This window comes from Magnolia sinica, chromosome 9, assembly GCF_029962835.1.
Source record: "Magnolia sinica isolate HGM2019 chromosome 9, MsV1, whole genome shotgun sequence".
NCBI lineage: Eukaryota > Viridiplantae > Streptophyta > Magnoliopsida > Magnoliales > Magnoliaceae > Magnolia > Magnolia sinica.
Genome location: NC_080581.1, coordinates 74,281,470 through 74,296,585, shown reverse-complemented (window position 1 = coordinate 74,296,585; position 15,116 = coordinate 74,281,470). Strand labels below are relative to the sequence as shown.

Sequence of the window (15,116 nt, the reverse complement as noted above, 5' to 3'; positions counted from 1 at the left end):
TGTGCCCCATGCCTTCATGTTCTTATCAAAAGCAGAAGGATTTTGAATACTCTGACATACAACTACACAAAACAAAACCAAACTGTTAAACCCAACTACTAACCTATTAAAATGCTAAATGAAAACTATGTACCTAATGATGTAATAGAAATTGAAACCCTAAAAATGAAGTCAAAACAAAGTCATCACTCAAAATAACTAGACCGATGAGTGCAAAGTCAGAAATTGGGCACTCAAAGGCAACATTCTAACCATCTAACTCAGGTTAGATCGAAAGCCACAGAAATTGTTTTTTTGTGGTTATCTTTCAGCTTCCTACCAGCCCGAGAACATTTCAATAATCCCCAGAGTCTCATCTCTATGGGCCCACCACCTATTTTCAGTTGCAAGAAAAAGTGGAGTTCTGATTTCGGCTACATTAGACATTGAAACGTCTAAAATCTAGGTTACCACAGTATCCTGATTTTGAAATCCCCATGGGCGCAACATGAGCTTTAAGCCATCATTTTTGCCGAGGGATTATTGAAAAAGCAAAAAGTAAGAACTTTCCTCAAAATGAAGAAACTTCCAATTTGTCAATTTTGCAGTTTTTCCTCTACAAAACACAGCTTAAGCTGATGTGGCAAGAGCAGGACGGCGCAAACCAAGGATAATAATGGCTTCCACGATTCACCTAAAATACCAACAGCCCAAAATCAGCCAATGAACTGGCCTGCAAATGACCCAACCAACAAATGCCTTTTAAATTACTACATAATCAGTACAGTTTAAAAGCTCCATTTCACTCTTTCACCACACTCACAGGATGAATCTTCCAAAATGCAAGTGATGGATCAAAAAGAGACATCCTAGAAGATTCATACAATCAAATCCACTTTCAGTCTCAGAACATGGAAAAATGCTTACCTCCCTCATCAACACCGATTAGAAAACCATGCCCAGCACCTGAGGAGCATCATGCCGGAAGATCTTATGGGAGTAGCCCTCGAGATATAGCAGAGAGGAGAGGTAGATAGGAAAACCCAAATGCTTTGTGTACTAGTACCAATGTTTGTGATCGATGATGCACCAGAAGCTCTTTCTTGTACATGATGAGCACATCATTCCGGTTGAGAGCGAGAGATTGCAAGTGTATATACTTCTGTTTTATATGAAGGAGAAACAGAATGGTATAAAAAAGACAATTGCTAATAGAATGAGAAGTACATGATTGTTTTCCTTACATGGAGTGATGTGCAACTTTTTGTTGTTTCCCCAAAAAAATGACTCAGATCTCAGTTGATTAAATTACCCTCCCTCCCTCTCTCTCCACACCCTTGATTAGATGAACAAAGCCATGTGCTCTTTAGGATGCTTCATCTTGTTTCCCATTAAGCATCCCTATCGACTTGATCAAAAAGGCATACTCAAAAGCCACCTCCTCACATTGCCGAAAACATCCACCCTCACCAAAATGTCCTCCACTCATGTTCGTCTTCAGGATTAGCGAACGAGAACAGCTGGGACACGTTATCTCCCGCACTTTAGCTACCCACTTAGCCGCTTCCCAAACTCCTACCCTGAAGAAACAAGCAGACACAGCGTGAGCATCATGCCATATTTTAAAAACTCCACCCAAATCAATATCTAGCCGGGTCAGGTTGACTCAAAGACTTAGACGAGTCTTTTCTTGACTCAACCCGGTATTATTAACAAATGTTTTAAATAGTTACATATGATAAAATACTAAAATAATGGAAGGAGATGCAAACCCACAGTGCTTTGCTTCTTGGTTATAGACGTTGCTTCGTCTACTATAGATATTGGGTCGGACCCCTTTCTTACTTCTTTTATTAACAAAATAAAAGAAAAAAGAAAAAAAAACCCTCGCTCAAGCGACTCACTTTGAGTCATGAGTCGAATCCACCAAGTCAGCGAGCTGACCAGTGCTTGTTCAAATCTCTCAAAATGAAATCTGTTCCAAACATATAAGCCATGGTTCCTTACTTCCACAGGGTGCAAATATCAAAATTTCACCCTTTTAGATACTTTTTCAGACCCATTGCCGATGCTAAGTAGCAGTTAAAAATTTGTATCCATTTTTCACTTGACGAGTCATGCTGGGTCAAAGCCAAGTCAAGCATACAACCGAGTTTCATAGTGACTCAGCTCGAAATCCTGCTGAGTTGAGTAAACTCAGGTTACTTTCAAGTCAAGTTACCAAGCTTTAGAACTATGCATCATACAAAGAGAATGAGTGGAATTCATTAGAAAGCATCAAACAAGAACTTGCCTTGGTGATCAATCTCTCTTCTCCATATCTCTGGTGTTTTCAAATGAGACAGAGACCATTCATCTATTGGGCCCAACGGTGGATGGAAGCTCTCTTCTCCATATATCTGGTGCTTTCAAATGAGGCACAGACCATTCATCTATTGGACCCAACGATGGACGGATTTTTAGCCCAAACTCAAAATGCTTGGATGATCCCAGCTGCCAGATGAATATTGCCCATTGAATGTTGACCATTGGCATAACTTCTCATCTGAATTGCCATCAGTCACTATGCAGCACCACCCGATGACCCAATCCTTGTGGGGTATGTCCATGGTAGAGCCCAGGAGATGAATCATACAGATATCATACTTATGTGCCACATGTACAGTAACTCAGATGCAAATGTTTAATGCTGCCCCAAAATAAAGAGAAATGTATGAACTCACCTCGAGTCATGAAATGATGCCGTAACCAGCATTGAAGGATAGCAAACTCCTGCGGGGATATTATCGCAAGGAGAATAACTACGAATAGACTCAAACTCGGCTTGATTTCTGGGGTCGCCAAATTCTTCGTAGTCCAGAATGGTGAGAGGCAAACTGGGATCCAACAATGTATTGCAGATGTCAAGGAACGGAACCTGCTTCAAGATTCAATCCAAATATCATTTTTCTGAAAGAATGGAAAGTCAACAGCTCACTAATATTGGACAGACAAGCATGTGGATGCTTAGACGATTTCATATCTAGACCATCTTTACTACCTTGATAAGACAACCTTTCCTCTTTTTTCTTTCTTTTTTTTTTTCTGTCCCTAACAGTTGAATGAATACGGGCCTCTTTGGTTGATGCCTAAAAAACAAGTTCATCTCATTTTAGTTAATCGTAGTTACGTATTAGAAACCACAACTGTTGGTTATCAAGATCATGACCATTAGAGTTAATCATAGATCATTATCCCTTGCACTTTCTTTCTCGTTCTCCTCTCCTTTCTACCATTCTTCTCCCTTTGATACCATACACTCTACAAAAACATTCCCATGCCAGTAGCAGTAATTCATTACAATTTTCAGGAGTCGGCCAAGCATCCTTCTCTATTGGAAATTCTTTCATGTTATTCCCATTTTTCATTAATAAATGTGGTGGTTGATTTGGCATAGACCCTATAAGAGATAAATTAATAGAGAGCATATTGGCGGTTCAATAATGTGTAATGAAGACCAAAGACAGCTCTATAAGAAGGGAAACTTCAATTATGATTGAAAGGATGAAGAAAAGGGTGAGAGAACAAAAAGGACATGGACCGAGGTGGTGAGAAAGGATATGAATGCTTATTCACTTACCAAGGATATGGGACTTAGGGATGATCGAGGAAACAGGATTTGTAAAGGTGACCACAAATAGCTAGGGACAAGGCTACGATGATGATGACGACGATGAGGAGATGGATAGAAAGGATATAAAGGCCTATTCGCATACTGAGGATTTTACATTAAATAAGAATGATTGGCGAAATATGATTGCAAAGTTAACCCCAACAGCTGGGGCACAGGACTGGTACAGTTGACCCCAAATAGCTGGGAGAAGGCCATGAAGATGATGAAGACAATGAAACATTGAGCTAGATTACAGTGATTTTCAAGCTTGGTTGCATGATCCTCCTAACTAGGTATCGCTTCCACTTCAAATCCCCGCTTCAGGCTCTCACTCCTGCTCCTGCTTCCTACCTATTTAAACTTGTTTACATCTTGAAAGAAATACTTCCCCACTTGCTTGCTGCTGCTGTTTCATGCTTCGTGCAACTATATTCTCAAGTCTCAACCACCATATACTTGGCATTCGTGTACAATAATCCATTGCACGAATTAGTCTAAAGTAAAATGCATGTTTGAAGACTCCAACGAGTCTGATACAACTTCAAGTCGACTCGGACACAGTAACACGTGATCTGGTTTGAGCTAGTCAAGTTCATTCAGCCCTGAATCGGGTCTCGACTCAGGACCCAATGAGTCAATCCAGGTCCATGATTCTTTTAACCATGGTAAAATGCTAACCAGCTTGGTACACATCTTCAAATAAAATAAATATATATATATAAATAAATAATTTTTTAAAAAAAAGTGCATGCACACACACAGAGGAAAAAAAAATACAAAGAAGAAGCTTGGTGAATCTCTTAGATGAGTGATAGAACAAGCTAAAATGACCAAATAAATGTAATTACCTTCAAAATGGCAGCATGGAATAGATATGGATACTTATTGATAGCTGCACCTACAAGAAGACCTCCAGCACTATGCCCAATAGCACAAAGCTGACTTTCATGAATGTATCCCTCATTAATCAGGTAAGTGCCACATGCAATAAAATCATGTATAGAATTTAGCTTCCTTGATCCAGTTCCTGCATGATGCCATGACATGCCCCCACCTCCACCACCCCTGTTCAGTAGCTCTCATGTGTTAAGATCATTGTAACAAAATTAAACCTATATATCGATCTTTAAAATAAATAAATAAATAAACAAGTGATTGAAAAATGATCAAAGAAAAGGCCAAATGGATGGAGGAAAAGTACCGTCATACCTGTTTATAAGAATAAATGAGACATACAAAGATTCACTACCAACCGTGGGATTAAACTTATGAGCCATGCTACAAAACTTTAGGAAACTAATTGAGCAAAGTCTAAGGCATGAGATGAATGTATCAACAAATCAGTTTGGTTTCAAGCCAGGGAAGTTTATCACTTAAGTTATTTTCCTACCTAGACAATTGATGGAGAAATACAAGGAGAGGAAGGATCTCCACATAGTCTTTATTGACTTAGAGAAAGCTTACAATAGGGTCCCTAGAGAGTTAATTTGGTGGGTTGGGAGAGAGGAGTTTCAAGAGAATATATTGACATGATTAAGGATATGTATAAGTGAGCAATAACAAATGTGAGGACCATTCGTGGATAGACAAGTGAGTTCCCAACAACTATAAACTTGCACCAGTGGTCGCCATTGAGCCATGTACCTTTTCATACTGGTTATGGAAAAGTTAACGAGGCAATTGCAGGAAGAGATACCATGGTGCATTTTGTTTGTAGATGACATACTTTTGATTGACAAGACGAGTGAGGGCATAAACAGAAAGCTAGATTTATGGAGAGGTGCTTTAGGATCAAAATGAGTTAAAATTTAGTTGAACTAAAATAGAGTATATGGAGTGCAATTTTAGTAACAATAAGAATGTAAACGAGGAATTAGTAAAGATTGCTGACCAAGACGTTTCATAAAATGACCACTTTCAATATCTTGGGTCGATAATTCATGAGTGAAGAAATTGAGAAGGATGTTGCCCATAGAATTCAAGCGAGGTGGAAGAAATTGAGATGTACCTCTAGGGTTTTATGTGATCATTGTGTACCACTAAAACTGAAAGGGAAAGTTTATGGGATGGCTATCAACCAGCTTATAGGATGGCTATCTGTAACACCCCATACTTTTAGTACTCGGGTGTTAGGATGTAAACCTAATCTAGTATAAACACCAATCAAGCCATCCGTTTCTAAAATAGATTATCAAGTCATCAGGGAAGCTTAATTTAGGATTTTAATAATAAAGATGGTAACGATAATAATAATAAATAAATATAAAAAAAGGGGGGACAAATAAATAACAATGCATAGATAGTTATAATAATAATTAAACATTTAATAACATAGAGTCATGTGAAGGAAGACCCTAACCTCTAGAGTGGGACCCATGTAATGGATTAAAATTTCATGCATGTGTGAAAGAGAAAATAATAATAATAATGATAATAATAAATAATATTATTAAAAATTTTATAACATGATATTTAATAATATAAAAACATAATAGACCACATATTCATGATCTAGCCTTTGATTTGTAGCTTAAATGGCGCCTTAGGCCCTTTTAACCGTTGACCTTCAATTTTGGAATGATCCGACCAGTAGATCAACAGAAATCCACCATTAGGACTAGAAACTAGTTTGTATGGCCCACCTAAGCTTGCTTTAACCTCAGCTCCGGTCAGATGGCCTAAATGGGCCCACAGAGGACCATGGATGGAGTGGATCTCTCATAAACGTCACGATGGACCCCACACTGAGGTGCATGTGCACCTCAGCCAATGTGCAGGGCGTGCACCGAACTACCAGGAGCGGTCAGAGCTCCTTTGACCGAAAGTTTCCTTAAGAAGAGAGGTTCTCTCTCTCTCTCTCTCTCTCTCTCTCTCTCTCTCTCTCTCTCTCTCTCTCTCTCTCTCTCTGACGATAGATGTCTCTCATGGAAGCTATGGACGATCTGAACTGTCCATCTTGTGCACAGCAAGGTCCTGACCAAAACCCAACCTCTCCCACACACGGAAACACTTGTCCGTGCGCACGGTTCTTGACACAAACAGCACCTACTAACACTTGTTTCCAAAAACGGAAACTCCTTTCCGTGCGCCAGCTTGGCGATCTGCATGAGCTAGTAAGGGCTCATCTCGACCGTCCCAAATGGGGCAATCTCAACCACCCATTCACCATTCACGTGAGTTAGGGTTCTCTGTAGGAAACCGACGCCCAAAACCTCCCTTCCGCCAACTGTTTTCTAGAAAACCGGATAGCGGGATTCAATCCCGGCCTTCCAGTCTCATCCGACAGCCCTGAGGGAGTTCAAGGCTCGATTTAAGTCCAAGAGATCGGAGTTGCAACGGGTCTCTCTCCCACTCCCTTGCCTCAACTCGAAAATAGTCTTTTTTTTTTCTTCCTTCAAAACCACCCGCCAAACCTCCCTGAAGCTTCAAAAATCCATGTCTCTAAGCTCCTCTGAACTCATACACACCACCTACAACAATCAATTCAAAGAAATAAACCCCCGTTTGCAATCTGCCATTAACGCTGCATCTTCTTCCCCACCATTCCACTGCACCGACCATCTTAGTTTGAGTCCGTTCCGACTCCAATTATGTTCGGATTCGCGGCTGGAGTTCCCTGGAGGAGGAAAAAGGAGAGGAAAGTGAGAGAGTAGAAAGAAAGGAAGAGATGGAGAGTTGAAGAGAGATCGGGAAATGGTGCATTGCTGCGCTAGCTCAAGCCGAGGTGAGTCGCTAGCCCAACCACAGCAGAGCCATCATGCTGCTGGTTCGGTCCAGGAAAAGGAGAGAAAAGAGAGGAAATAGTGAAAAGAGTGAGAGGAAAGGATGAAGGAAGAAAGAGGGAAGAAGTGAGTGGGTGTCGCCGTTGCGCCCGCTGCCGAGTCAAGTGAACCCGACCCGCTGGCGAGACCAACTCGCTGGGCTGAGTCGGTCCAAGTTGGGCATGGGTTTGGGCTACTCCAGACCCCTGTGAAAGTCCAGAGGCAGGAATGGGAAAGAAAGTGAATGAGAGAGAGAGAAAGGAAAGGGTGCGGGTGCTGATAAAGGGCCACTCCAGCTCAACTTCAGCTGAGTTGTTGGCTCGTTGTGTCAACTCAGTTAGGCTGAGATTGGGTCTGGATTTGATCAGCATATTGCTGGAATTCCAACTAGTAACAAAAAAAAAAAAGGAGAGAGAAGGGAAGGTAAAAGTAAGAAAGGAAGAAGGAAGGAAAGAGAGATGGAGAGGTGTTGGCGATTAGGTGGAGCCAAGTCAACTCGGATACCAAACTGTGTTGATTTGAGTCGAGTCGACTAGGTGCGTTTTCTCTCTACCTCTCATTGAGCTTCTAGTTTGTAGTTGGTTGGTTAATAGATTTTCCTAATCTCAACTAAGATGTAAGTCAGTTCTTCCACCCAAAGTAATTCATTTAGTTTATTACTATAATTGGTGTCACTATAGATATTGCAATTGTTAATCATATTTAACAGGTAAATTTTTGTTACTATAAACAAAACCACAACCATTAGATATTAGACATTGGTATTTATTTACCATTCCTAAATACTGTCATCGATAATAGATTACACCATTTGTTACCATTATTATCAGGATTATTAGATTTATATATGATTAACCATTTGTAAATTGTCTATGTTAATATTAGTTATTACATACGAATTATCATTATTAAATATTAGAGTTCTATATTGTTAACCTTAAATATTATCATTGGTAATTAGAGCATACTATTTGTTTCATTACGATAACTATTAGTGCCTCGTTAGTTAATGTTAAGTATATTGTTAACATTAATGATCGTTTTGAAATTATTAGTACTATTAGCATTAAGATCAATTATACGCCATTAGCCATTATTAGATTACTAATTTAATTAGTAACGTTATTAATACTGTTATTACATCCATTAGAAATTGAATATAAAAATCTAAACCTAAATATAAATTCTAAGAACGAAATCCTAACTCTACATTTAAAACCCTAATTCTACACTAAAACCCTAAAAGATAACCCTAAGTTATGATCTTGAGCCCTAGGTAGTATATAGAACTTAGATCTAATTGTGCATCCTGATTTATGGTAGGGTTTGATCATAAGGGAACGCGCATTCCTTAACAATGTTGGTAGGCGATGCAAAGTATAAGGTGATGATTTTTCCCCTTGAGCTTTCCATCTTTCCATTACCTTAAGTTATAGTTTTTATTTAAATTTATAATTGATATATCTCTCTTGTAATCACATGTGTTAGCTGGTGGAAATTGAATTGCTATATTGCCCGCTTAATGTTCATCCTGTATATTTGTTCATGAATTATTTGTGGATTGCTTATGGAACTTAAACTAGTACATCAGTGGGAAACCCCCACTTATAAATGTACACCCATACTTGGGATGTAACTCAATTGACGGTGACTGCAATGGACCTTCGATCTAGTGGTTATTGAGTGGTGGCCTAGATGGATCATTGATGTGGGCCTACCATCCAGGGTTGTTGTGTCCAATGGTTTTTAAGGATGGTCTTTATCATATGGTTTTGATATTCGCCCTATGTGGTATATTTTGATACTCGCCCTACGTGGTTTTGTTTTGATATTTTCCCTTTATGGGTTCGATATTTTATACTTTGCAACCATGTGATGGTAAGCCCCATATACTATAATATGATTGGCACTAGTCGATGGGTTTCCATTAAACATCCTAAGATGGTAGCCTCATGGGCCGGGGATGGTGGTAATGGGACACTATGCCCAAGCCGTCGGCCTACGCTGGGTCATGTACTCCCCGTAGTGACCTTTGAGCTTATCTAAATTGGTTGGTTATAAATGAACTAATAATGACTTGGCTAATCATGCATACATGGCATATTTACGATGACGTGGATCATTATGCCCATGCGATTACGCTGAGTGTTGTGCTAATGAACAGTTATTCAATTTATGATGATGACTTGGATCTTCATGCCCATGCGATTACGCCGAGTGTTGCGCTGATGACCAATCACATCCTTGGGTGACGACCCCAATGCCCGTCCGGATGTTTTACCCGGGGCACCGACCGTCCAAATGTTTTACCCGGGTCGATGATTGCATTCATGCATCCATGCATCTAATAAGACTACATTTACTCTATTTTAGTTGTATGGATGTTTTATACTATTTCTTGCCTACTGCGGCGGTGTGTAATCTTGAAGGGAATTCACACTGAGTTGGCCACTCATCCATCAAATATACAACTGTACAGGTAGTACAAGTGGCTTAAGTGATATACATGTTCAAACTTGATGAGGAGCAGGGTACGATCGCCAGGGATGCATGGCCGTATTTTCCTGGAGGAGCTGCGTAATCTTGCAGCTTATATTTATATCAAGGTGTCCCGTATCGGTATCAGTTGGCGTAACGGTGCCTTCCGAAACCAATACGGATACGGGGGCGTAACGGCCCGTAACGGTGCAATTTTTTTTTTTGCCAAAAAAATATGAAAAAATATGAATTAAATCCAGAATATTCTAAGCATTCCAAATATGCATTCATTTATAAATTGGAACATGTTTATGGTAGTGTAACGGTCCACTCTTTGGTGAGAAGTTGTATCGGACTGTCTGATTAATTTTTTAACCAGGTAACTTAAATTTGACTACAAAATTTATATATTTAATTTTTTAAATATGTAATTTATATACTTAACATCTTGATATCATTTCTCCCAATGGTTCTTTTAAAAAATGAAATTAAATTCAGGTAGATGGCGTTGCCAATTTGGGGCTGACTTGGAGGACCAATTTATTCTCCAAATCAGCCTCAAATTCATGCCATTTATTGTCATTATCCCACTTATAAATTGGTGGACATTTATTGGATAGTGAATCATAAAAAAATAAAAATAAAAATCAAAAGGCCCTATTTTAAAAAATAAAAGTTCACAAATTAACAATTAAAACTATTCAAATAATTTGATTTTGGCATTGTGAGTTAGCAATTGCAGTCCATAATTTAATTGTCAAATTTCAAGTTAATATATGTCTCGTGTACAATTTTTTAAGGCTTGAATTAGGAGGGACTCGAATGTAAAGTGCAGCACACGTGTCAAAGTTTTTTGGGCCTCACTCATGATGAATGTGTTATATCCACACCATCCATCCATTTTGCCAAATAATTTTAGGGCATGAGCCCAAAAATGAGGCACATCCAAAGCTCGGGTGGATTGCACCGTAAGAAACAATAATAATTAAACGTTCACCGTTAAAAATTTACTGGGGGCTAGAAAAGTTTTAGATCAAGCTAACATGTGTGTTTTCCCTTCATTCACGTCAATGTGACCCAATTAACAGGTTAGATTGAAAATAAACATTACAGTGGACTTTAGGAAATTTTTAATGGTGAGCATTCTATAACCACTATTTCCTATGGTGTGGTCCACCTGAGATTTGGATATTACTAATTTTTTGAATCCTGACTTAAAATGACGTGGCAAAATGGATGGACGATATGGATAAAATATATACATTATGGTGAGGCCCACTCGGGTCTGATCTGATTGGATGGAAACTAAACGTTACCGTGCGCCCTAAAATTATTAAACCGTGAAAATCATTATCCCTGCAGCTATTTTTGGTGTGGTCCGGATGGGCCTCGGATATAATTCATTTTTCGCTAGTGCTCAAAATGACTCTCAAAATAGTGTTTGAACCGGTCGTTGATTCAATTACATCATCATGCGACCTAATAACGACTACTTTGACTCTATAATTAGTGAGGATGTGGGACTTGGTGAACGTATTTACTAAGACAACAGCGGCGAAAAAGATGAATGGAGAGAGAGGGAATCGAAAAGAAAAAAGAGGACAAACTCATAGCCAGAAAAAAAGAGAAAAGGAGAAGAAAGAGATTGAAGAGAGAGAGAGTAGTTCAGAGATTGATGAGGAGGCAGAGTACGATACGCCGAGGAGCATAGGCCGTATATGTATCCATGGAGGAGCTAGCGATAAAGATTTGGGATACCCTGATTTATATGCTTTCTGCTATTCTTTATGTATTAAATCTTGTAAATCTTATACTTGTTAAATTCAGAGGCATTGGTTTGTATAAGTCATTATAGGCAATCTCTTGTATATATATTCTAAATGAAATTGAAAATTTTCCCTTTATGCTTATTTGTCCATTCTACGTTCATCTGCTTACTCCAATGAAAGAAAAAAAAAAATACACTCGAATTTGACCATCCTTTAAGGTTAACACTCAGCTTTTTGGGAAACGGGTCGTGTACTCGGGTCCTGAAAAGTCAGGGCGTTACACTATCAACTAGCTATGCTTTACGAGACAAAATGTTAGCCAACTAGGAACAACATGTCTGTAAGATGAGTGTAGTTGAAATGAGGATATAGAGATGGATGAGTGACAAGTCAAGAATAGAATTAGAAATTAATGCATTTGAGGGAATTTAAGAGTAGCACCAATTGGGAGCAAGATGAAAGAAAGTATAGATGGTTTGGTCATGTGCAAAGGAGACCAAGAACTATGCTGGTTAGGAGTGGGTTGGTACAAGTTGAAGGCTCTAAGGCGCGAGGGGAAGAACCAAAAGGACAAGGGTAGAGGTAGTAAGAAAAGACTTGATGACCTATGGTCTAATTGAAGTCATGACCCTTGATAGAATGGAATGGTGGAAAAGGATTTATGTAGCAAACCCCAATTAGTTGGGATAATGCTTAGATGATGATACCAATAAATAATAATAATAATAAATAAATAAATAAATCAAACTTATGTTATGTGGGCACTCAATTTTGTATAAAGTTGGCATGTCAGACACATTTAGACACAATAATACTCTTATTAGTAGGACTTGAAATGGGCCAGGCTGCCTATTGGGCTTCCAGGCCCAGTGCACCGTGGGCCAGGCTTGGGCATGATCTTTAAGCCTGCAAGTCGAGCATGGACCTGAACTTTAGGCTTGATTAATAAACAGGCCGGGTTTGGGTCCATATCACAACTTTGTGTCCAAGCATGGGATCAGGTCTGGGACATTCTTCTGGCTTTATGGATCAGGCCATGGTTATGCTGGTCTCTGCATGAATTGCAGCCTATGTTCCCTCCAGAATGAGGCCAATGATTTTGACAGTCCTGATTGGCCCATATGTATCCATGTGAACAACAAATGAGTTGCTACATAGTATTAAATGCATAAGAATATCCCATTCTACAACATCCATATGATGCCACAACAAATTACCATTGGAATTTTAGAATGGATATTTATGGTTGGACTGTTAAGGATTGCTGGCTAGGAAAAATGTGTTAGCCATAAAGGGTAGTATATGAATAGTAGAGAGATGACAGAACTTACCTGACATCAGCATATGCTACAACCCAACCCCGATCAAGTAAACTTATAAGATCTGCATGCCAGCTTTTGTCTAGAACTTCTCCATAAGCTCCATATCCATGTAAAAGCCCTGGAGATTGACCATTCTGTTGTATTTTTCGAGAGTACAAAATGGTCAAAGGGATTTTGATGCCATCGTGGGATGGAACTTCTCTTCTTTCGCAAGCAAATGCTTCAGAAAGATTGCTCCAGCTTTGAAATCTTTCTGTGTTCTCATGCTTGTTGTGGTGGGTTTGCATGTCTGAAAGATCCGTACGTCCAATATTGCTAGTGGCCCCCACAACCTCTTCTTGATGCACGACAGTGAATGTCTGCTTCAACATGTCATAATCAACTACCATATCTGGCACCTGCATTTTTCAAGAAAAGAAGGTTGATTGAGTGCACAGGATCTGGCATCGACAATCATAGTTATTTTCCCTATGTCAACCAATGCTCGCCATGTTTCATTGTGAGATCCAAAGCTTAGAAACAACAGTTCGGTTAGATACATTAACAACATGGGTAAATAGATCAGATAACTGACACCACCAATATCTTGCACTTTTTCCAATGAAATATTCAACCAAAGAGTTCACAAGGCAGTCCTTTTACGCACCACCACATGTTCCAGAACAGCATATGGGTACAAGATCCAACCTATCAATCAGTTGGGTCAGAACATGCAGACAAGCAGACCAAAAATCAGCTGGTCCACTCATCCAGTAACATTAGCATTAACAAATGTAGAGACATGGGTCGTACCACTGTAGGCCTATCTATACATGGTTTTTAGTTATTTCTTCTTGTCATTAGTGTTTATTCTATTATGGGATGTGTAGGGTATTTTTGCTTTTGTTATCAAGGGTATTTTTATCATATTGACTTTTTATTATTAATATAAAGGAGAGCGTGTGCATCCAACCCTAAGCCTTTTCTCTCCTACCAAATTTCTCCTCTCTTTTCTTCTTTTCTCTTCTTTGATGTATAATTCTACATGGTATCAAAGCATCCTTGTTTCTAATCTAATCCATCTTTCTTCATTCTATCTTATAATTCTTTTCTTTCTTTTATTTTTTCTTTCTCATCCCTCATGTTGAAAATCTTTTAAGAAATCTAGGATTTCTTTCCTTTTTATTGTGTTGGGCCTTTATATTGGTTCATGTGTGAGAAGGGGATGAAGTGTTCGTAATCATCACCTCTTGTGTGTGGGCTTGCGGGCTGATTGTCTTCCTCAGATGTCGTGGTTGTGATCATCGACCCTTGTTACTGATTGGAACTTGTAGATGTATGGGTGGCTATTCTCTTCAAATATGGTATGCATATTGTGTGAAGCGTACAAGTTGGGCGTTCTTTGGTCACGAAATGTCAGCTCGTGTTCGTATAAGATTGAGGTATATATTTGAGTCCCTCGTATTTTTTATGGGTTCAACTATCTTCAGTGGTCCAAATCCATTCAAGTGTTTCTAACTTCCAAGGGAAAATTAAAATACTTGACCATTGAAAAGCCTGATGAGAATGCTAGTGGAAGATGTCTATCAGACACGGAGTGTGAAGAATACATCGGATTACTATCCCATCTCCAACTCTTCTATCCCAGCCCAGACTCAAGAGATTCGTTGATATGGCCGGCTTCTCCATCTGGTTCGTTTTCCGTATATATTTGAGGCCCTCGTATTTTTTATGGGTTCAACTATCTTCAGTGGTCCAAATCCATTCAAGTGTTTCTAACTTCCAAGGGAAAATTAAAATACTTGACCATTGAAAAGCCTGATGAGAATGCTAGTGGAAGAGGTCTATCAGACACGGAGTGTGAAGAATACATCAGATTACCATCCCGTCTCCTACTCTTCTATCCCAGCCCAGACTCAAGAGATTTGTTGATATGGTCGGCTTCTCCAACTGGTTAGTTTTCGGTAAGATCATATTATAACTTGATTCGCCCTCAAGCTGTCCCATCTGAATCCTCTACTCCTTTTGTGTTTTGGTCATATGGGGCACCAACAAAGGTATCTTCATTTCTATGGTTAGAGGGTAGGAAGCGAATCCTAACCACAGATAACCTCCAAAAAAGAGGTATGGTGCTCCCAAATATACGTCTCCTATGTATGAGTTCCTCAGAATCAGT

At 39.2% G+C, this 15,116-nt stretch overlaps 1 protein-coding gene across 1 annotated transcript in view; it reads right to left on the bottom strand.

The window, feature by feature from the left end:
- Nucleotides 1-719: 719 nt before the first annotated feature.
- Nucleotides 720-15,116, bottom strand: part of LOC131255693 (uncharacterized) — a 32,563-nt gene continuing 18,166 nt past the window's right edge. Inside the window, exons 8-11 of the mRNA XM_058256481.1 lie at nucleotides 12,971-13,359; nucleotides 4,480-4,696; nucleotides 2,703-2,896; nucleotides 720-1,559 (exon numbers count right to left, since the gene is read on the bottom strand). Coding sequence (XP_058112464.1) covers nucleotides 1,346-1,559; nucleotides 2,703-2,896; nucleotides 4,480-4,696; nucleotides 12,971-13,359 — 1,014 coding nt within the window. The 3' untranslated portion in view covers nucleotides 720-1,345. The remainder of the gene's footprint in view (nucleotides 1,560-2,702; nucleotides 2,897-4,479; nucleotides 4,697-12,970; nucleotides 13,360-15,116) is intronic.